General features: G+C 43.2%; 2 protein-coding genes across 4 annotated transcripts in view; both read left to right on the top strand.

Moving 5' to 3' along the window:
* The window catches only part of fez1 (fasciculation and elongation protein zeta 1 (zygin I)), a 249,455-nt gene extending 238,672 nt beyond the window's left edge, over positions 1-10,783 (top strand). For both annotated transcript variants that reach the window (XM_069713718.1, XM_069713717.1), the window contains exon 11: positions 10,774-10,783. The gene's annotated coding sequence lies outside the window, so the exon portion shown is untranslated. The remainder of the gene's footprint in view (positions 1-10,773) is intronic.
* The window catches only part of robo3 (roundabout, axon guidance receptor, homolog 3 (Drosophila)), a 96,279-nt gene that overhangs the window by 36,448 nt on the left and 37,320 nt on the right, over positions 1-22,511 (top strand). For both annotated transcript variants that reach the window (XM_069713710.1, XM_069713709.1), the window contains exons 3-6: positions 10,765-10,922; positions 11,756-11,876; positions 14,484-14,622; positions 15,672-15,799. In XM_069713710.1, the coding sequence (XP_069569811.1) occupies positions 10,765-10,922; positions 11,756-11,876; positions 14,484-14,622; positions 15,672-15,799 (546 nt within the window). The remainder of the gene's footprint in view (positions 1-10,764; positions 10,923-11,755; positions 11,877-14,483; positions 14,623-15,671; positions 15,800-22,511) is intronic.

The raw sequence follows: 22,511 nt of genomic DNA, 5'->3' as shown, positions 1-22,511 counted from the left end.
GACTCGGCGGCTAGGATCCGGAACTCCACTGAAAACTCAGCGGCGCTAGTAGAGCCCTGGCGTAGGTGAAGCAGCCGCTGTACCGCATCACTGGAGTACTCCGGGTGATCAAACACCTTCTCAAACTCCTCCCTCAGCCGTGCGAACGAGGTAGAGTCTACTGGGTTCCGAGTCTGCCATGCCTCAGCCCAGATCAAGGCCCGTCCTCGCAGCAACCCTATAAGATAGGAGGTCTTCGAACTGTCCGAGGCATAGGAGATAGGCTGCTGTCGGAACACTAACATCACTTGTAATAAGAATCCTCGGCAACCCCGTGTAGCCCCGTGAAAGGGCTCCGGGGGCGGAACAAATGACTCACGGGGAGGAGGTGAAGCCGCGACGGGTAGTCCAGCGACGGGTAGTCCAGCGACGGGCGGACCAGCGACGGGCGGACCAGCGACGGGCGGACCAGCGACGGCCTGGAGAGCGAGAGTGAGATCCCGCATCATAGCCCCGAGCTCGGCCACCTGGGAGCCGAGAGTCTGCTGAGCCCCAGTCAGTCCCTGGATCAGCTGATGGTGCTGCCCGACGAGAATCCCCTGGGTCGTAAGAGCCCTCTGCAGTTGGTCCGCAGAGGTGGATTCTGCTGCGGTTGCTGGGTCCATGTCTGGTCAGTTCGTTCTGTTATGAGGTGAGGGGATCAACGAACCCAAATGCAGACACACGGCAAAATCTCTTAGGAAGCAGGTCTTTTATTCCCCAGGCAGTGAGGCAAACAGGAAATGCACGCCAAGAGTCTGTGTCAATTTGCGCTTCGCCAAACGAGGGAATCCCCGGGGTTCCCCTTGACACGTGGCCGGGTGACGTAGCCGAACGGCGATGCTCCGCTGGGGGAATCCCCAGATCTCTCCTCAGCGAGCTGATTGGCTGGATCGACTGTGTGACGTCCGCGACTCGACACAGGATCGCCCCAAACCTCGACAGCGGATCTCCGAGGAACGCACTGGAGGGTCTCTTCGTGCAGGTGATGCCCGTGGCTCGACACTGGACGGAACCGGCAGGGTCGACTGTGTGACACTCGTAGCTCGACACAGGATTGCCAAGATTGCAGCAGATGATCTCCGAGGAACGATCTGGAATCTTCTTCGTTCAGGTGGATGCCCGTGGCCCGACACTGAACGGCAGGAAACAGGAAACAGGTCAGAATCGTAATCTCAACAACGGGAGACGGAACGGACTTACTGGACGGGTTGACGGGTAGGCAACGGACGAACTGACACCAGATGGGCAGGAGACTAGGGTATAAGTAGCAGCCGGCGTAATCAATTGGAATGCAGCTCAGCTGTGCTGCCGGAGAGGTGCGGTAGTGGGCGGTGCTTGGAGGAGGGTACTGCTGAGAGAGAAAAACAGACAGGGAAATGACAGGACACAGGAGGAAAGGTATTCGGGGGTTAAACAGGGGAAAACACACTAGGAACAGACAGGAATCCTAACATTCTTTTTTTCTTCTTCTTCTTGCGAGCCTGTCAATCAGGCCTGAATGGCTTCGCCTGATAATTTATTCAGCTTTATGAGGAGTGGGGAAACACACTCAAACTAAATTAAGTATTGTCTAACAGTTTGAATATTTCATGAAAAGCTGGTGTAATTTGAGGAGACATGGCGTGTTTCTATCACTATCATTTACATCCACGTCCATGAGAGAAGCTTACATTGGCCTCTGGAACAAAGAGTTGCGGGGCTTTGAGATGCTTTTCCTTATACTCCCTAAAGAATAAATGCCAGATTGAATTGAAGAGAAGAATCATAGAGGGCAAATTCATGACATTTGTATCTCAGAATATATGACAATCATTCTGAAATCGCCTTCGACCCGGTTCTTTCATCATTAAATGCACATTTTAGGATTAACACCTCAAACCAATAAATACACAGACTCATTAAGATGATAGATTTGACATGGAGCAAACATTGAACAGCCATTCACCTTGACTACACTCCTTCTAACATGTCTTTCCTCTTCAGGGGTCATGGACCCGCACTGTAAATCATCCATTCCTGTTAAGGGACTAAAGAGGAGGAGAAATAAATCTTAAATACCACTTTTTGATAATGTGATATTATTGATCCAAGCCAGGAAATTGTTTTTTCTTGCTCCTCACTGCAGGTGAGAGGTCAGAGGTCACGGTCAGCTGCACAACAGCACCGAGGAGTAGGAAACCAATCATTGTCTTGCCCAAGGACACTTCAGCAGTGTTACCTTGGTTCTCTGTTTGAGGGATGCCTCTCTTGCATCCAGTCCACCCTTCGGCATCTTTTTACTTTCTTGGAGGAAAATCCAAAAGTCTGGAAGCCGCAGTGTTCGTTTAATTCCCAGAGAATTAGAGCGCATACTCTGCTGAGTTTGAGTTGTCAGGGGTCAGTGGGGTCATGTGCATCCCACCAGGAATTGCAGCGATGAAACACGTAGATGAAAAATTGGCAGGAAAACTCATGGACACACACACACACGCACACACTGAGCCAACATGGCATGCCATGGGAGGTTTGCGGTGGATTAACCTCAAGGTTGCTGGGTGGATGAGCACAGCCAGCACCAGCTCAGAATTGGGATGGGAACCTGCAGCTGAGCCACACATAGGTGAACACTACCCATGCTAGCAGATTGGAAGGATTTACACTGAAATGAGGACAAGTTTGTGTGTGTGTATGAATATACAGCCGTGTTTGTGTTAACAGCAGACTGGCTTTATCCGTGTCTGTGCACCAACTTTTGAGTTTCATTTTCAGTTGTCTCGGGTTAAAGGGAGGGGTGGTGTTGGGGGGGGGGGGGGGGTGGCTTTGATTGGGGGAAATTTTTCCTGCCAACCAGTATTTGAATACAGCCTCCCACTTGACTTGAGATGTGGCTATTTCAATCAAACGGGACCGCCAGGCCTCGGGTTGGTTCTGCTCTGTTTGTATGTGTGCGAAAATGAATGTCTGTCATTTTAAATATGCTGTTAATGTCATCTTTTATTTTATCATTGGCTTGACTTTAACCTATACACATCACATATCTAAATCACATGTACAATATTTCTGCTGTCATTGCACCTGTCTAATCTCAGAGCCGGGCAGCGGAGTGTTCTTCCTCTCTTCCTTTTTGTGTTTGACAAACAGCTATTAGGTGCATCACTGCCACCTTCTGGCAGTAGTAACACTTTACTTCCCGGTGCCAGTAAAAATAAGGGAAATAAGACAGAGGTATAGTCACATAAACTATTCATTTTTTATTTGTACTTTTTAATGACCATTTGAAAATGTAAAAATCATAACTAATCCGTACTTTAGATAAGATTAAATACAATAAGCCCAAACTGACCAATCACAGTCCATGCGGCCATCATGTTGTATCTGTGTAGCTGCTGTAGTTTACATTTCTGAGGATGGACATGCAGCTACAGATTTGCCTTCAGCATAGTCACAGAAGGGTCACGCGTAGTCGCCATAGCTACGCTGTAATGAAGTCCGTAGCTGTGACCCCGTAACACGAGGCGCATGAATGTAAACATTTAAACATTATTCCAACACCTCAGAGTTACTTCTCTCCATGACACCCATGGAGAGTGATTGAGAGGGCAGCACAGTGATATCTGCGTTGTATCATACACGTAGATTATTGCACAACCTTGTAAGATTTCCTCGCTCCGTCATTTTCAGCAGACTCACATCATTTTGACTTCACACAGTCGAATGAGTCTGCATGGAAAGCGTGAACTCAATTTAACATGTAAGCTTGTTGTCACATGACTGCAGCTCCATGCTAACAGGGTTAGCTGGTTACTTGGCCCGATTGTCCTCAACATCTCCACTTCAGCATGCAGATGCCCCCCCCCCCCCCAATCACCATCACCATCCATTCTTTCCTGTAGTGTCTGGGTGTGATAATGAGCCCTCTTGTGCTGTCCCACTGATGCATGTGGGGCCACAGTTGTTCTAGCTGCAGTCTTAACTGTTGCTAAGTATTACCCTCCAACCACTGCTTCCCCATCCTTACCCCCCCCCCCCCACACACACACACACACACACACACACACACACACACACACACCCAACACGTCTGGGTGTGACAAGACACTGCTGAGGGGCCAGGAGCATTTATGAGCGCTTAAACAGCGGTGAAACCTCGCACCTTGACAGAGAACCTCTATTTTGTTCTTCTGCAGCAGAGGAGGGAGGGGGGTGGGGGCTTTCTCACATTTCATCACTTAATTCAATTTTGGCCAGTTTTTACATGAATAGACATGATAACATATTAAAAAGCATCGTAAACAAAATCAGAGCGTGACATGAATATTGAAGTGAAGTCATTTTCTCGGGCTCGCCTGCTGATTATGTTGTAAGGAGAGGTTTATCTATGCTAATAACAGGCTTATAATCTGCTTGTAATGCATCATGGTGACTTGTGGATTTCATTTCAGTGTTATCTGAGCCCGGTGGCTAATAATTGGTTTTCCTGAGGTCCGCTGTGAGAAATGCCAGGGCTTTCACGTAATGTTCATTTGTACTGCAGAGATTTTCTGTCAACTTCTGGCCAGGATCAATTTGGCAAACACTCCAGTGCTCCATCAAACTGATGGTTTGAATTGGGATCATTTTAATGCCTGATCTCACCTCTAATCACACTGAAAGAAAAAATACTGAACATTAACGCAATCTTTAGGGTCTCATTTTTGCCAGCTAAGCATGGAAATAATTTTTCATGGTCTTGTCAGTGTAGCTGGGACCAGCTGCCGTCAGCCCAGGTTTGGTGGCAGCATGGAGGGAGGGCTCTGGGTGAGGGTGCTGGGTGGGGATGGGGCAGTGGCTGCTAAATGGACTCAGCTGACAGGACTAAGCAGCAGCGACGGTGGCCGAAAGGGCTTCGGCAGCCAACACGCTGAGGGACAAAAGAAAATGGAAGGAGTGAATTTGAAGGGAAAAGTGCTTCGGACATCGATGAAGAGGTTGTGTGTGTGTGTGTGCGTGTGTGTGTGCGTGTGTGTGTGTGTGTGTGTGCGTGCGTGCTTGAAGGGTCGGGAAGGCAGTGGAGCTCGGGCCGAGAAGGTGACCCGTCTGAACTCTTTGGAGTAATTGAAATGTCCTCTCGATGTGATTCCCGTTCATTTAGCTGTAATGCTGGCTCAATTCTGCTTTCGGCCACACGAGCACACCCAGACAGCCAAACCGTGGTTTGCTCAAGGCCATCAAATACTCTCAAGACCCAAATGACAGTGGCACGAAAGACAATAGAATTACACTTTAAACCAGGTCGTTTTTTAGGAGGCGGGATGTTTCAGGTCAACTGTCACAAAGAGTTGCTGGAGAAATGATGAAGGCTTCTTCACAATGTGTGAGTGTGAGTGTGAGTGTGAGTGTGTGTGTGTGTGTGTGTGTGTGTGTGTGTGTGTGTGTGTGTGTGTGTGTGTGTGTGTGTGTGTCGATGCTCTGCAGGGGGGTTACAATCTCCAGTCAGCTTGTAGATTGCACTGAGCCGGTCATATCGGATTCAGACTGTGTTTTTGCTGAATTTGCTGCTGCAGCTGCCGTGCAGGGTATCTGTGCAAGTGTCTGTGTTTGCATTGGGTGGGGCGGGGTGGGGGAGGAGGTGGGTGCTTAGTGGCAGCTCGGACATCTGTCTCCAACTGTGAGACCCCCACCTCCCTTCATCCTCTACACCCCCCCCACACACACACACACACACACACACCAATATCCTGTGTGGCCGTGTGGTCGGGGTGTGATGGTTGATAAAGATCAGAAGGGGTCCACTCTGGATAATGAGAGTGGCTGATGGAAGGTGGCTTCTAATGGGGGCCCCTGTTGAGCCCAAGGGCCCGGGCAGTTATTGCCTCAGGGAACAGGCTACACCTATAGAGAGAACAGAGATGTGTGTGTGTGTGTGTGTGTGTGTGTGTGTGTGTGTGTGTGTGTGTGTGTGTGTGTGTGTGTGTGTGTGTGTGTGTGTGTGTGTGTGTGTGTGTGTGTGTGTGTGTGTGTGTGTGTGTGTGTGTAAGCAGCCTTGATAAAGTGATAAGAAGGCGGTTTGTATTTTGGCAAAAGAGCAAAAAACATCAGTGTGTTTCTGCGTGTGTGTTCACACCAAAGCAGACCGCCGTATGTCAGGACAAGATGTAAGCTGACGGATTGACAGATGACCAGCTCAGTCCCCCCACAACAGAGCTTGAACCTGAGGATGCTCCCCCTTCTCTCTTTGCTCTGCCAGCCAAGGGACCATCCGTCATTCTCTCGCTGCCATCTGAATATTTATTGGTGGGGGGAGGAGGTGGGTTATTGTCACACGCATGCAGCGCTTGAAACATTAATGACAGCGATAAAGCCATTTAATTAAAAGTGAACTGGAGCTTGCCCCAAAGGTGTTTTTTATGTCCAATTAAAGGCTGAAATGATGGCCTGATGTACAGCGGGGTCCTGATACTCTGCACGTGCTAAATCACAGAAGTGTCGCGGCCAAAGATAAATATGACTTCCATACAGTCGCAGACTTTGTTTGGACCAGAACAGATTACTTTCTCAGATGGTTTCATTTTCGTCATGATTCAGTGTAATTTGCAAATCAATCAGTTTACATCACACCCTGATAAATGCTCCATGCATATTGGTGTCGTTTGTTTTTGTGGTTGTCATTGTGTAACGATGCAGGCTGACACCAATCTGATGAATGTGTGTAGCAGACGGTGATGACATATAAATAATTTATTACATTCTATATATTGCGAATTGTCTCTCTAGAAAATTAAACAATGGATAAAAAAAACTATGTTATGGCTTAATGGCTCACTTATACTTCAGCGCCAAAACAGCCTGTTTAAATTTCCCACAGCACACACTGTGTTGATCTATTCCAAGAGCTCGTTCACTCCACATCCCAAAGAATACTACAATAATGCTATAATATGCAACAAAGACAGGCATCAGACCATCACGTCCGAGAAGCTGGAACCAGAGAACGTTTGTTTTTACTTTTGCTTGCAAAATCACATTCACATTAACTGATTATCCAAATAGTCGTTGATTTATTATTATTATTTTTTTATCAACTCCCCGATTCATCAGCTCGGAAACGATCAATGCAAATTATTACAAATCTACCTGTTTGACTATCACAATAAATTGATATAGATGACAAATCAAATAATTTGATCAAATTGATTTAATAATCCTGTGAATCCCACGTGACACTGTTGTATCTACATGTGTCTAAAGATACAGATACTGCAACACCAATGATATACCAAATCTCTACTGGTAGACACATCTGTATTGCCGTGTAGTACATTTTTCATATCATCCAAAGACTGAGGCACGTGTACTTCACTGCTTCAGGGTTTCAGTTCCAATCAGGTATATCTATATATTAAATATATACACTTGTGCTTCTTATCTCTGTGTCTGTCTCTCATTAAAGCTCACCGTTAAGGCCCAGTGGTGGGGATTACTCTGGCTTTGTTGAAGGGCTTTAAAGAAAGGGTCAAAGTGCACCCACTTAATATGGGCCCCCAAGGGCCTCATGGGTAATTGCCAGTGCCTAATAAACTTCTAGAGACCCTCTTTTCGCTCAGATTTGGTGAAGGGCAGAAAGCGAAAGATCAGGGGCCCCCGGAGCCGGGATTTCAGCGTGGTGTGACAGGTCATCTCTGCAGTCCTTTAACCCCACAGCATGCTAATTCAGACCCGGGGTGCAGTCAGCTGTCCTATTTCCTCCCTCGCTTTGCGTGACGGGACAGGTTCCTGAACAATTTAGTAAGGTTTTTGTAATCTGCTGTGAAGAGTGGTTGGAGGAAATGTGGGCAGCTGGTACAGATAAGGTCATGGGTGTGGTTTGGCATATCATTCCTGGATTGGAGGGGCCAATGGGATTCAGAGTATCCCACAAGCTCTGTGGCAAAGTAATTGGCCATAAGGATCTGGGTCTGACCAGGGCCATAAGCAGAATTTTCATCCCTTAGGAGACTCAAATAAAAATAATATAACTTAGTGGTTCAGGAGCCAACAGTGAAATATGTTTTATCAGGGCAAAGGCAAGCACAGGCTCTGTTAGCTAATGAGGAAATGAAAAATATCCTCTTTCCCACTGAAGCACTGATGTGCCCGTCTCCCATGACCTTGATTACAAACAAAACCGGCTGATTTATCCCCTCACATCCACACCCACACTCGCATTGAAAGAGGACGCCACGCTATCTTGACAAGAAGAGAAATGAGCGTTGGTGGCGTGGAGCCTGGCACCGAGATACCGTGAATCCACCACACACGCCAGGTACTCCAGATAAAGAAACGTCCTCAGAGGTCCCCGTGTAAATAGGGTCGTATGGATGGATGGACAGATAGATGTATGGATGGTGATGATAATGGTAATATCCTGGGGCGCTCTCGGCCTGTCAGCGCTGTCATGATGGGAGCTGTGTCATTAATCAGATGAGGCAGTGACCCTCCCCTGCTGGCCTGTGACATTACAGTGACATTGCTGCTGTCTCACACAAACATGGACAACATCCTCGCGTGCATACCCACTCATGTCCAAAGATAAAATACACCAGTACAGATGTAAATATTCCATCGTCTATCAGTGTCGATACGAAGGAAAAAATGTCTCAAAGGACATTTGATGGCAACCATTGAAACTCCTTTATATGACCATAAAATCATGAGTGAGTGAGTTTCAAGCAGTTTCACATTACACTGAAACAAATCACATGTTCTCCTTCTTCATTTGCTCATTTAGTCCTCAAGGTTTCTCAGATCAAACAAATGAGTGTGGGAGTATGTCTATCAGAGCTTTGAAAACAATCCTTTATCCTCTCACATCTCAGGGCAAACGTAAACACTTGCTAATTCTACCAAAGGCACGTTTGAAAAGGACAACGCAGTGAATGAGATGAATCAGGTTTGAAAGTTACAGGATATCGCTCTTTGTTTCCTCAGGACTCAAAAGAGTAGTAGAACACCAAAGTATGATCTTTGTTCCATTCGTTGAGCCTTGACGTGACTATACCCATGTCACTGTAATCTACCTGGTAGTTTGGGATCATGTGTGATTCTATTTTCAGTGGTTCACACTATACACTACAATAAACAAACAATATTGACTCAGGAAATAACAAGTGTTGATAAAAAGCTGCTCTGTCACAGTAAAAATAACACATACATTATAAGTTAACTCCCTCCCTTGATTTTGACTGTAAATTTGTATTATATCCTATTATAAGTATTTCATTAGACAATTCTATCAAGCTGTACAGACCTACACGTTATGTAATAAGAAGACAACACTTTAATATCTATTTTTTCCCCACTATGTCCAACTGATGTGTCCAACCAACAGGGCGTTTTAAAGCTTTTTTAGTAGCGATGTAGAAAAGTGTGTGAACAGCCGCCAGTCTGAATTAAGACGCCACTTTCTGACATGACTTGCACTTTTTAAAGTGAAGAGGCAGATTATTCTCCGCTCATCTTCATGACAGTCCACACAGATCTTTGCATGCTCAGGAGAGACTTGCATCGAGACACGAGTGGAATCTTATTATATTGATATGACTTACTGGTATCATCAGCAAGATCCCGATAATATATGCAAATCAGGCATGGTATCCTTATGCATTAATTAATCATTGAGCAGCTCCTTGATGTTCGAATCTCTCATCGAGCCATAGCTTCAAAGGGAGCTTTATGGAATATTTGAGGGTTGCTGCTGGATTTTGGAAATTTTTTTAAGAAATGGTTCAGAGATTGTGACGTGAAAAGGAATTTTTGGTGGGCGAAATGAGAATGACAAAGAAACTATCATTGTTTTATCGCCTTTGTAAATCCCTGGAGTGACTCGGGCCAGACTTGTAGCCTGCAGGCGTGCACGGCTTCATCCTGTTCCTGGTAGACCGCTGCTGTCAGTACATCATCTCAGACTACAGAACCATCCTCCACATCTGTAATCTGAGAGGTCACAAAGCTCCAGGGACTGAAATGAGAAAGAAATAGCGTGATGCCTTCAGGTAACAGCCACAAGATGTTGACCACAGAAGGATACATTTGAAAGGAGGTGCTGTGACCTGAAGACAAATCTCAATTTTTTTTATGAATAAACTCCAGCGAAGTAAAAAAGAGGGAGTTATTTTCTGAACTCTGCATTCAGAGTGGCTTCCTGCAGTTGATAGCGTTGCTTCATCTGATGTACTTGTTTGAATAATTTTTCTTTTTTCCTTGTTCATATTTATGCATGTGCATTTGCCAAGGGAATGTGTGTGTGTGTGTGTGTGTGTGTGTGTGTGTGTGTGTGTGTGTGTGTGTGTGTGTGTGTGTGTGTGTGTGTGTGTGTGTGTGTGTGTGTGTGTGTGTGTGTGTGTGTGTGTGTGTGTGTGTGTGTGCGTGCGTGTGTGTGTTTGGGTCAGATTTAATAATTCATCTACTTAGTGTGTGTCAGCTTTATTATTGATGTGCTGTGATGCTGCACACGACATCAAGTCAATGAAGACCTCAGGGATACATGCACTTCATGTTACATCCACCGTCCTGCAGGATCAGAAGCCGTGTCCTCTCAGGCTTTGTGTCAAACAGTGAGAGATGATCCTAATTTTTTATTTGCACCTGTTTGGCATTCACGGTGCTTCTTTTTAAAGGCCTAAAGTCAGAATAATATAAGCTGAATTTATTGCAGAACTACAAAGCCCGATAAATGACCGAACATCATCGACGTAGAGGTGTACACTCATTACCACCGTTTCTCTGAACCTTCACTGTTTTCCACAGTTCTTAGAGACGACTTCCGTCAGACGCCCAGCGATGTGGTGGTAGCAGCGGGGGAGCCGGCCGTCATGGAGTGCATCCCTCCCAGAGGCCATCCTGAGCCGACCATCTCTTGGAAGAGAAACAACATCCGGGTCAACGATCGAGACGAAAGGATCACTGTAAGTTGTTTTTATAAAGATACCTCGAACCGTTAGAACAAGTTAATAAGCAGAGGTTTCCACGGTGAAGTTATTTCCAACCTATTGGGTTTTTACTTTGTGGCTTTTGGGTCAAACTAGCGACTTTCCTGAATTTCTCCGGTAAACTTTCAAATGAATGATTCGACATCCACTGATGAAATCAGGCTATTTTTGATTACTACTGATGAAAGACACTGGTTTATTATTATTAATGAGAAGCCCCTGATTAAGAATTGAGAATTAAGGACTATTGAACTGCACTTATTGGTATTTAATCGAATCCCTCAAGTATGTTTGTCAGAAAAAAGCCACCTTCTATAAATAACTGACACAATCACTAGAATATGATAAAACCAGGTTTGCTCTCTTCCTGTTTGCAAGCAAGTGTGTACACACTCCATCCACTGTACTGTCCATCCATCATCAGATGATGAATCAATGCAGCAACTTATTACAAACTGAGCAGTGGAAGATGCTCCGATGGCGACTGGCCTGCAGCTACAACCGTTGTCAAATAATGTGAGAAGCAGCAGGAGAGCATCAGTCACGAGGATGACAGAGAGGTCCTCTGACCAACATGCCTCAATATCCTCTTTCCAACCGCTCTCCATTTGTCTTCTTTCTCTCTCCTCCTCCATCTGTCCACCTCTCCTCCTCCACCTGTCCTCCATCTCTCGTCCTCCATCACTCTACCTCAATCTCTCCTCCATCTCCCCACCTCTCCTCCTCTATCTCTCCACCTCTCCTCCGCCATCTCTCCACCTCTCTTCCTCCATCTCATCTTTTTCTCACTTTGCCTGTTTTTTTTTCAGATCCGTGGAGGGAAGTTGATGATTTCGAACACCAGGAAAAGTGACGCTGGCATGTATGTGTGTGTTGGAACCAACATGGTTGGAGAGAAGGACAGTGATCCTGCTGAACTTGTGGTATTTGGTGAGTCATTTTTACTGTAACTTATAAAAGTACAACCACAGAGCAAATACTGTATGGAAATGAAACATAAGGGAATGTTTGAAATCTAATACAGTGAATACGGTACTGTAAGATGTATTAGCATGAATCGTCCTGAAAGCATGCTTATTTGTTGTTGAGGTTATACAAACAATTGTGATCAAATATATTTAAATAAAATTGTCAATATGCTACGTTTTCTCCTATATTATCCCTTTATAAACTATAAAAATATTATACAATGTATGCTATCGTAAGCTTCACATATCAGTAAAAGTCTCCTCAGTTTTCTGCCTCTAGGTTTATTTTCCTTCTGTTGTGTTTTGTCTCTCCTCTGATGTTGGAGCAGAAGATGAATCTTTGCCTCCCAGCTGCCCTTTACTTTGCTCTCTTGACCTTTCTGCCTCTTCTGTTCTCTCTGATTCTCTGCTTTGCTCTCGGTAGAGCAGCAGGACAAGTATTCTCAAAGTGTGTATTGATTCCAGGAAACAGATAGACTATTGATATCCCCCTACCCCCCCCCCCTTCCCACATGTTGCTCCTTCTGCACATTATTGTTCAACAGTAAACTTAAGACACCAAATTTATCAGTTTATGACTCCTGAAAAACCCGACACTTTCCCGAATATTTCATATTACTGCCATCTGCGCCATTGAAAAGATAATATCAGAACATCTGAACTTATTCTTCTACTCGTTTTCTGCCTTTTATCGTCCGGACATCCAAGAAGTTTTTAACAGCTTCACCTGGGAATTTCTGTAGCCCGGAATAACTTTAAGAACTAATTATCGTCATGATAAAAGATCACTGGGTGTACTTGTCTCTTCTGAGCATACTGTATGTCTTAACATGTTATGATTTTGGCTTCAGTATTCATAATTTGTTTCTTTGCTCATCACAAAAAGCAGTCTGTGCTGCTGCAGCAATCTAATTACCCTAAAAAAAATACAGTGAACCCTGGTTTTCCGCGGGGGTTACGTTCCAAATAGAGACCGTGATAGGTGAAATCCGTGAAGTAGTAACCTTTATTTTTTTTACAATTATTATACAATGAAATACTCCATAATACATTGAAACCAAAGAACAAAACCTTTTTACAGGCCCAAGCATTTGTTTAACAAATAAAAGTACTGTATAAATGTTTTTTTTACAAATAACTACTGTACTGTAAAATAATAATTTGAATCATCAATACGAACTGAAGGCTTCAAATTGCTGAGATCAGCACCGCCCCACTGCGACCCGAGTCATTGGATTAGAACGGGAGGAAATGAAACATGATTATGAAAACAAATACAAAGTACAGTAGGACAAATAGTGACTCGTGTATTTCACTGCTCTTCTGACTGAGCCGCTGCATCCTGACTCCGCTCTGCAGCGGTTCTTTCTTCTAAAGCCGGCGGTGCAGGTGTGGTTTTTCAAGAGAAGAACATAGTTATCGGTAGTTGTTGTCGCTCTTTTTTCTTCTGGGCAAAAAGATTCTTATAAACCGACATGCCACCATCGATTATTTTTAATTTGGCAAGCTGTTTTACGTACGTGTACATATTAAACCGCAACGTTATTGACAAACAGGTAGAGAAGAAGCGGAGAGACTGTTTAGCCAATCAGAATGCAGAACACAATGCACGATGCAAATCCGTGAAGCAGCGAGACCGTGAAAGGTGAACCGCGTTATAGCGAGGGTTCACTGTACTACAAATAGTAAGTCAATGGATTATCAGGTCCTGAGTGTGCTTGAGTGTGTTTTGATCCATTTTCTTGTTCTTTTGTCTGAGTAAAAGTTTAATAAGAACCCTCTCAGGTTTAGATGAGGCTCAGATCAAATATTAAGACTCAACGTGAGGTCTGTTGCAGTGCAGTGGACATCCACTCTCCCCCTCGTGTCTGCCTCCATTACTCCCCTCTTTGTGTCTGTTTTACAGACTCTGCCTCGCTGCTCTTAGTCTTCTCTCTTTGATTCTTTAAACGTTATATCTTTAAATTTATAAATGGCATTTAATATGATACGTCTGAAAGTAGGGCAGCACAGTAGTGCAGTGGTTAGCATCGTCGCCTCACAGCGAAAAGGTGCCGGGTTTGAATCCGGGCCTGGGCCTTTCTGTGGGAAGTTTGCATGTTCTCCCTGTGCCTGCATGTGTGGGTTATCTCTGGGTACTCAGCTTCCTCCCACCATCCACAAACATGCACCTCAAGTTAATTGGTGATTCTACAAATTGCCTTTGGTGTGAATGAGGGTATAGATAATTAATTATACCCGCACAAGACTCTGAAGAGTTTAGTGTTGTGCATTCTGAGCTGATTTTCTGCCCAGCACAGTGGAACAGGGTGATTATCTAAGTTAGTGTAAGCTTTTCTGAGTAAACTCCAGAGGCTGCTGTGCTGAAAATCTGAGATCAACAGTTTCAGAGTGAAGACATTAAAAGGAGGAAATGTTTCTGATCATTCCAAATGTGTCCACCCTTCCATTACAGTGAAAGCCATGTTATGAATTGCTGAAAAATATGAAAAGTCAAACTGCAGTTTGAAAAGTAGCACTCCAACACTTTTAATCATCTCCCTCCATTCTCCATCTGTTTTAACTTCAGAGAGGCCGGTGTTCACCAAACAGCCGGTAAACCAGGTGGTGCTGGCAGACGATATGGTGGAGTTCTTCTGCGAGGTGCACGGAGACCCGAGTCCGACTGTCCGCTGGCGGAGGGAGGAGGGGGAGCTTCCCCGGGGCAGGTACGATGAAGCAACACTCACGTAGTGTCTGCTAGTACTGCATGATCTATCAGGACAATGTGAAATCACTCCACCAACATGTTCCACTTCCAGGAACAAGTATCACTTCAGCTTCAGTCAGAGAGCACTTCCTGTCGGCACGCCTGCTGTCCTCAGTCAGTTGTTCCAAATGATAATGAAGTAATTCAGTGATTGATTGAAGAAATTATTTTCTGATTAGATGAATGTATGCTGTTATTACTATTATTTTGTAATTTGATTTTGCAAACAAATTACAAATGAAATATATATATTTTTTTTAAACAAAAAATGTTATGATAATATTTGGATGTTTAATGAACAATAACTGAAACAAACCAATTCTCTTATGGAGGCTGCAATGATTGTTTTCAATTTGCACATTAGGTCCAGTGCTGCTTATAAATATATATTCTAAAGATTCAGAGCACTGCAGGTGAAAGAAATTCCAAATTGTATGCCTCATATGGCACAGCAACTCGTGTCTGTAACATAAAGTCATGAATAACAAGCTACTTATTTGTTCAACAGCTGTCGAATGTGCCATGACTGTTTTTGTACTGCCTGTGCTACCACAGAGAATCATGTTGTGTTTGCAGCATGACACAGATACTGCGTTACCGGGAGAGTCACTCTCTCTCATTTGATTGGATGAAACTTTAATGATCCCTCAGGGGGAATAAGGTAAATTGTTCCCTGGTTGTCAGTGCGATTCTGATCGAAACACAGATGGATTTTTTTGTCTCAGTAAGCATCAACAGCCCTCCGCAGTGATCACATTAACTGCTTGTATAAACTTTGATTATAATTTTAAATATGTTGATATTAATGTTAGAAAATCTTATATTGCCAACTGCATTGCATCAGCTTTATAAATAGGGAGGAAAAAACATCCCTGTGCGTGGTCAGGTAGTAAAAACAATCACACACTTATGAACCTCACATGCATTAAAACAGTTCAAATCACCACCATCTGGCGTTTTGGGAACATCTATTTTTTTTTTCTAAATATTGTGTCTATATCTTTCCAGATTTGAAATCCGCAGTGACAACAGTCTGCGTCTGACTCAGGTGCGCGCTGAGGACGAAGGCACGTACACCTGCGTGTCAGAGAACAGCGTGGGCAAAGCCGAGGCGTCGGGTACCCTGCAAGTGCACGGTGAGACACGACACTTCCTCACTCACTACACACACAAAAGACTGACACAATAAATATTTCACTGAAATTTCGTCTCTGAAGTTTTCAGCTTTTATTCAGTTTTGCTGAAATTGCAGCTACAGTCACTGAGGTGCCAGCTGGCTGCACAGTCACCGGCCTCGTATTCAAATTTGAAAGCAAGAAAAGTGATTTGCAAAATGTGCAAATCTTAAAACAACTATTCTTCTGAGCATCTCATTTCATTTATATTATGTGTGAATAATGGGAGAAGATGAAAAAGTGGCAAAAGCCTTTCCGTCTTCAAATATGTTGGTAAATAAAATAATAGATAAATGTAAAAGAAAATCAGCTTTTATTAAATTGTTGTGAAACTTCACTGGAGGCACTTCTGCACTGACAGAATCTTTCACTTGGATTTTAACACTGAATACATGAGTAAATTATTTGCACAGATGGACGGTTTTGCTATGATGCTTCACAAAATGCCCACATCCCGCCTCCCTGCCGTCTGCAACATTTCACCGTCTTTTGTCTCATGATTTCATTTTGGTTGTTTTTGTTGGACAACCAGGACTTTAAGAACATGTTGAATACTAGATGATGCTGCCTATTAAGAAGTCAGAAAAATAAGTGAGTAGGCAGTACCGTGGCTGGTCAAAACTGCCCATATTATTCCACTAGTAACACACTGTTAACTGAAACTAAAAGAGAGATAAAGTGAAAAATGGATTTTAAGTTCCTTTCATACCTCCACCCGTCATCCCCGTGGAGAGAGAGCGAAGATCAAAAAGCAGTGAAATTGCATTAGAATAAAGTCAGTCCCTTGGAGAGAAGCACTCCAATGAGAAATCTGTCATTTGTGGTGATAAAAGAGAATATTTAGAGTTTGCATGTGTACCAGTCAGTTCAGTGAGCGGGCCCTCCGGCCTGCAGCAGCAATACTGACATGTGTCAACACACCGATGCTCACTTACTAAATCTACATGAATGCACTGACAAACAGAAACAATGTGTTTGTTGGTGCACAAGAAACACACACTCATGCAAAAATCACACATTGTGCAGAAACACACATCGTGCAGAAACACACATCGTGCACTTAACTAATAGAACTTTGTAACAAAGTCATTCCCAGCAGCAGCTGTTAGGCAAATGGAAATTGATTGTGGGTTGGTGCATGCAGCCGCGGTATCAGGGATAATAGAAATACCACTCACACACACACACACACACACACACACACACACACACACACACACACACACACACACACACACACACACACACACACACACACACACACACACACACACACAAAGGAAAATGACCAGGTATCAGACAAAACCACAGATCAATAAGAATCTGACCTCTTATCTTCACCTGTATGTTGATAATTCCTCCTCCTACCTAATGGACCATCTCATTTAGGCTGCTGCCATTTTCACGTTCAGCTCACTCATGACTGTTCATTTTAAGTAGAGTTGAAGAAATGTGGCGCTCCAAAGATTCAAATATTTCATCCACTATCACCATTCATTGCCAGCTCATCATCTCATTCATCTTTCTTTTCCTCCCTTTCTCGTTTGCATCCCTCCATCACAGTCGGCCCATCCTGTAAGTATTCCATTTCATCCCATCTTTGCATGTTTAAGTGTGTGTTTATGTTTAGTTAAGAAGGGATGATGCAAATTCATTAACATGAGTGCTTGTAAACGTACCAGATTTCACCATCAGGGATCATTTTCAGCTGCAGTTTTGTGGATGGCGATGGCATATAAAAAAAATTCTAAAAATCAATTAGGAATAGAGACTAGTCAGTGTAGAAACCAGGGGGAGGGAGCTTTAGCTCATCTGCAGGTGAAGCTTCCATTAATACCAGGACTCTTTCATTTAGTACACTTTCTGTAAAATGAATTAAAAGTGGATAACTGTCATGCTGATTAATCACATATGCGCTGACAATTCAGTCTCCTCTTTGAAAAAGAAAATACTTCTATACTGTGCCACTGTGTGTCGGTGTGCTTATGACGATGGCAAGTCTGTGGATGAAGTGGCAGCTTCTTCTCTGACTCATCCAGGCCACGACAGTCGAGCATTTACCATGCAAGTGGAAATATAGTCTCATTGCTGCCATGTATTAAAGTGTCCGGCACTTTTCATTGGCATTTCTGGAAGACAACCATGTAATTGAAGGAGGTAGTTCCATTTTTTTCACAGGTTTCAGACTTCTGCTGTTTCCAACATCTAAATTAATAGTAGGACATTTAAATGATGAGTTTCTGGAGTTTCTGGATCATCATTACAATATCTCCTGTTCATCTCCTCTCAGTCACCTGATGTGCGTAGGCAGGGTTAGTGGACAGGGGTGAAATAGCCCTTTTAGGCTACGGCACATACTGGCGGAGGGCATGGACAGATTCATGTCCATTAGAGAAACAGTTCTCTGTAGAAGAGAGTGGAGCAGATACGGGCACAGTTTATGGATTAAACAATCCCTCATCGGCCCACATGACACAGAATGAATCCATTTCAACTAGTTAGTATTAATTCTTCAATCTGTTCTTTCTCTTATAACAAGTGAAAAACCAACAAAAGAGATGATTTCCAAGCTCTTCATAGCTGGCATGCTTCACACAGTCCTTAGCTGTTATGAAGAAAATGAAAGAAAGAAAATGACTCAGTACTTACCAAAAGGTCTTGTTTTCATTGTGCACTCACTGTGAAGTCAACATACTGCTCCAGATAAATGAGCTGTGTTGAAAACCCTGATATGGAAAGGTGCAGAAATGAATGAATGTTTTGCTTCGATCATAGACACAGGACCAGAACTGTAAACGTGAGTGTCTCTCTGAGTGACTGACTAATGGAGGCATTTGACTGACGGCATCGGTCGGCCGAGTGCCACGACCTCCTATATTCGTTCCAAAATATAAAGTCCTCCAGCTCGTCATGCACAGTCCAGTCATACAGTAGGTTTTGACCTTGTCCTTTTTGATTGAATATGACAAACAGTGACCCACAAATGCAGTACACGTTGGCAGGCCAAATGGAGAGAGGGACATTTGACACCATTTTGTCCAGAGCAAATATCACTTTAAAGATCTCTAACATACCAAACAGGCCTGACGATGATCAGGATGCCCCGAAGAGAGCTGAAGAAAGGCTGCGGCACCAAAACTGGGACACGCCAGTCCTCTCACAGCAGGGGGCTGCAAGGACAATCCCAAAAACTCATCTGTTCTAGTTTGCACGTATCTAAAGGCATATGTCCCCTTTGTAATATATATTTTTTTGAAATCATGTCCCATTTCTCAGACATAATTTGCACCTTGATGCCAGTAGACACACTGGAAGAGTATGAAGCATATATGTATGATACACATGATGTTTGCTTGCATATGCAGATGTTCAGAGATCCGTTATGTGTTGGTTAAGCCTTCATCTCTGTCAATCCTCTAATTCCACACTTGATTGAAGCCATTTGCTCCAAGAAAACAAAACTGAACAGAAACCATTTCTTTTTTTGTCTTTCGTTGGGATGTCTTACGAAATGTAATGGTTTGGATGAGATTGCATGTGCATTCTGAATATTTGAGTCGAACTTAAGCCTGACTTGAGTCAGTCCCATCTGTTAATCTTGCAGATAGCTTTGGGAAATAAAGAAACAGGGATGGAGCAAGAAAAAAAGAAAAGAAAAATATTACAGGGAAGAAAAACAGCTGCAACTTTTACCACAAATTTAGATAACTGATGAGGTATGTACAGACAGAAGGCAATATGCGTTTTCTCAAAGCTTTACCAGCCCTCCAATTCATATATTGACATTGGATATAGGCGGGAGTTCTGGGCACTAACTTCAAATTAAAAACAAGCACAGATGAATTATAGGCAAGCTATGATATATTACGGCCAGGAAATAACCACCTCCTCAATCATGGTTTCAGACTGGAAACAGTCTCTGGAAAAAAAACAAAAAGTGTTTATGTGGGGGGGAGGATGGGGGGGGGGGGGTTATATGAAAGAATGAAGCAGCGGCAGCATGCGAGTGTGTTTACTCTTGCGTACATGTGTGAAACACACTGTCTGCATCAGCGTGGGACTGTGACAGCTGCCTGTCACATGGAGGCCCCCGAGGAACTCCTGCTGGGACGACGTGTGTGTATTTGTGTTCCCCCGTGTGTGATAGCTTCAGTATGTTGCTGCAAATCATACGTCAAGTGTGCATGTGGGGGAGTCGGGGAGGTAAGATGCTTTGGTTGTAAGCACTTTGTCTGCCTTTGCTACGTGATTGAGCAACACGGCATGTTCATATAGCAGCAGTGGAACAAATGGCGCACTGATCTGTCTGAGTGGGAGCACAGTATGTGGTGAGCAGCTGAGACCATCCAAACGCTTGTGTGCATCAGTTTGTTTATTAAGGATCTTCCATTGATGGTGTTCGCTGCTTAAACCCGACTAAAGCCAGGATCAGCCGCCCTGTCACCAGACAGGAACATTAATATCAGAGTTCAGGATTTACTGAGTCGTTGGGTGGATTTTGTTCTCAGGAAACTGATTCATGTTTTATTCTGCAAAACCTTCGATTACATCCAGTCACAACATTTTAAATACTGTGGTTTAGGTTTGAGAAGATTCCACATAAGCAGTGTTCGGGAGTGACATGATCAAATTATACTTCGTTACCAATACTGAGAGAAAATGTGTAATTCAATTACAGTTACTATTCCAAATGTAGGGGATTATAAAGAGGTTACGTCTGAGTACACTCCTTTCAATAAAAAAAAGCTTCTGTGTAGAATATAACATTCACTCTGCTTTTTTTTTGCCTTTTGTCAACATCAGACAGGCTCCATTCATTTAGCACTATGAGCTCAAATTTTGAGCCTTGTTTTTGATCGGTTCTCTTGGTTGAATTTGCCCCGCCTCTCACCTGCCAATCAAATCTTTGTACATTGAGCAACCACACCCAGACAAAAAGACACTTTGAAAAAGGGAGTCATTCAGGAACCGGTGTCAGAAACCTGTGAACAGCAGCAGCCCTGTTGATGCTTCTGTCATCACTCAGCATGGAGTCGACAAAATGTTCCAGTTGTGATCAATGTACTTTTGATTTGATCTGGGGGTTGTGCTTTGAAATATAAAATATTCCAATCCTGGTTCAAGTTATATTAAATAACTTGTAATACAAGTTTAACGGTAATCGGAGCTGTTCTGAGGTTTACTTAAGATGAAATTACTTACTTATTTTTCAGGACTTTTTTTTAGGTTTATTGCCCATTTGAAAACATTTGTTAGAAAAGTAATTAAAATGTAAGCAAATGCAATAAGTTACATTACTTTGATGCAGTGTGAAAATTGACACTGAACTTTGGCATTTGGACATCAGTCCATAAGTGCAGAATATTCATTCAGTTCCTAAGAAGGTGGACTTTGATGAAACAAACACGTTTGCCTGAAAATGGTCCAATGTGACAGATAGGAATTGTTGGAACTGAAGCTGAGCAGTATATTGATATGTTTTCAGTATCAAGATGTGACACTAGATATCGTAATATCATGATATGGCTTAAGTGTTGTCTCTTTCTGTTTTTAAAGACAGTGATGTGATTATACTTTTACAAATATACCAGACTGTTATAGCTGTTCAATTATTTACCTATATTCACTTAGTTATTATATCCACATCATTGATTATTATTTATCAAAAACCTCATTGTGTAAATGTTTTGTGAAAATATTAATAGTCTTCATTGTAATAGTGTTACAATGTCAACATAGAGGTACATAACACAGCCCTATAGGAACTGAAAAAAGCATCAGGCACAATAATGTGTGTCTCAGTAGAGGACCATCTCCAGTTCTTTGAGTCCTCATGAGGCACCAACAGAAAGACTAGAATGTTTTTTGTAAGAGCTCTTGGAAACGATGGGAGTTGAGATTCCTGATCCTGGGAGGCTTCTTAAGTTCTTTGTACCAGGTCACCTCTGCACGCCATGCACGTCAACCCCGTTCAGAAACGCACGCCTGTCTATCAATCTGACAACGATTTAACAGACCAGTCTCATCTCTAAATAAACGATTTCATGTTTTTTTTCCCAAGAGTCACCACAAAAATATTACATAATAATACTTCTGCATCAGTTTATACAGAAAAATGTCAATGAGTGTTGCCACAATGACAGAGAAGCACAGACAAAATGACTACCAGTCACGAAAGTCGACGAAGTGATGGGTAAAAAACTGCAACCTAATTGCAGACATCCTTTGGAAGCATCAGAATTGACTGTAAAGAGGAATTGTTTGCAAAAATGACAGGAAATTTGTCCCACATAATGATCAGAGAGCTCTGCCGTATCGTATAAGCTCTTCTTATACCACAGTGGTTCACCGTGCTGTCTGAGCCTGGTTCTGTCGGAGGTTTCTTCCTGTTAAGGGGGAGTTTTCCTTTCCTCTCTTGGAGGTTTTTCTCCCTTAAAGATGAGTTTTCCCCTCCTAGTTTACGTGGGAATTGTTGAATTGTTGAATTGTTGAATTGTTTTGTATAATGTTGTAAAGTTCTGCTGTAAGGACTTTACTGTATTAAAGGCCATGAAATGATCTGATTTGACGCTATATAAATAAAACTGACTTGACTTGCCTTAATGTGGAAGAGATCTGAAGTATCTGATCCGATCAAACACGTACGTCACCTCCAACCTAATCTGGACTTTTC

The sequence above is a fragment of the Brachyistius frenatus genome, unplaced genomic scaffold (assembly GCF_029030835.1).
Source record: "Brachyistius frenatus isolate BFR_SWC_R1_liver_20210118 unplaced genomic scaffold, ASM2903083v1 Contig_121, whole genome shotgun sequence".
NCBI lineage: Eukaryota > Metazoa > Chordata > Actinopteri > Embiotocidae > Brachyistius > Brachyistius frenatus.
Note: the sequence above shows the minus strand (reverse complement) of the source record. Positions and strands in the feature narration are given on the sequence as shown.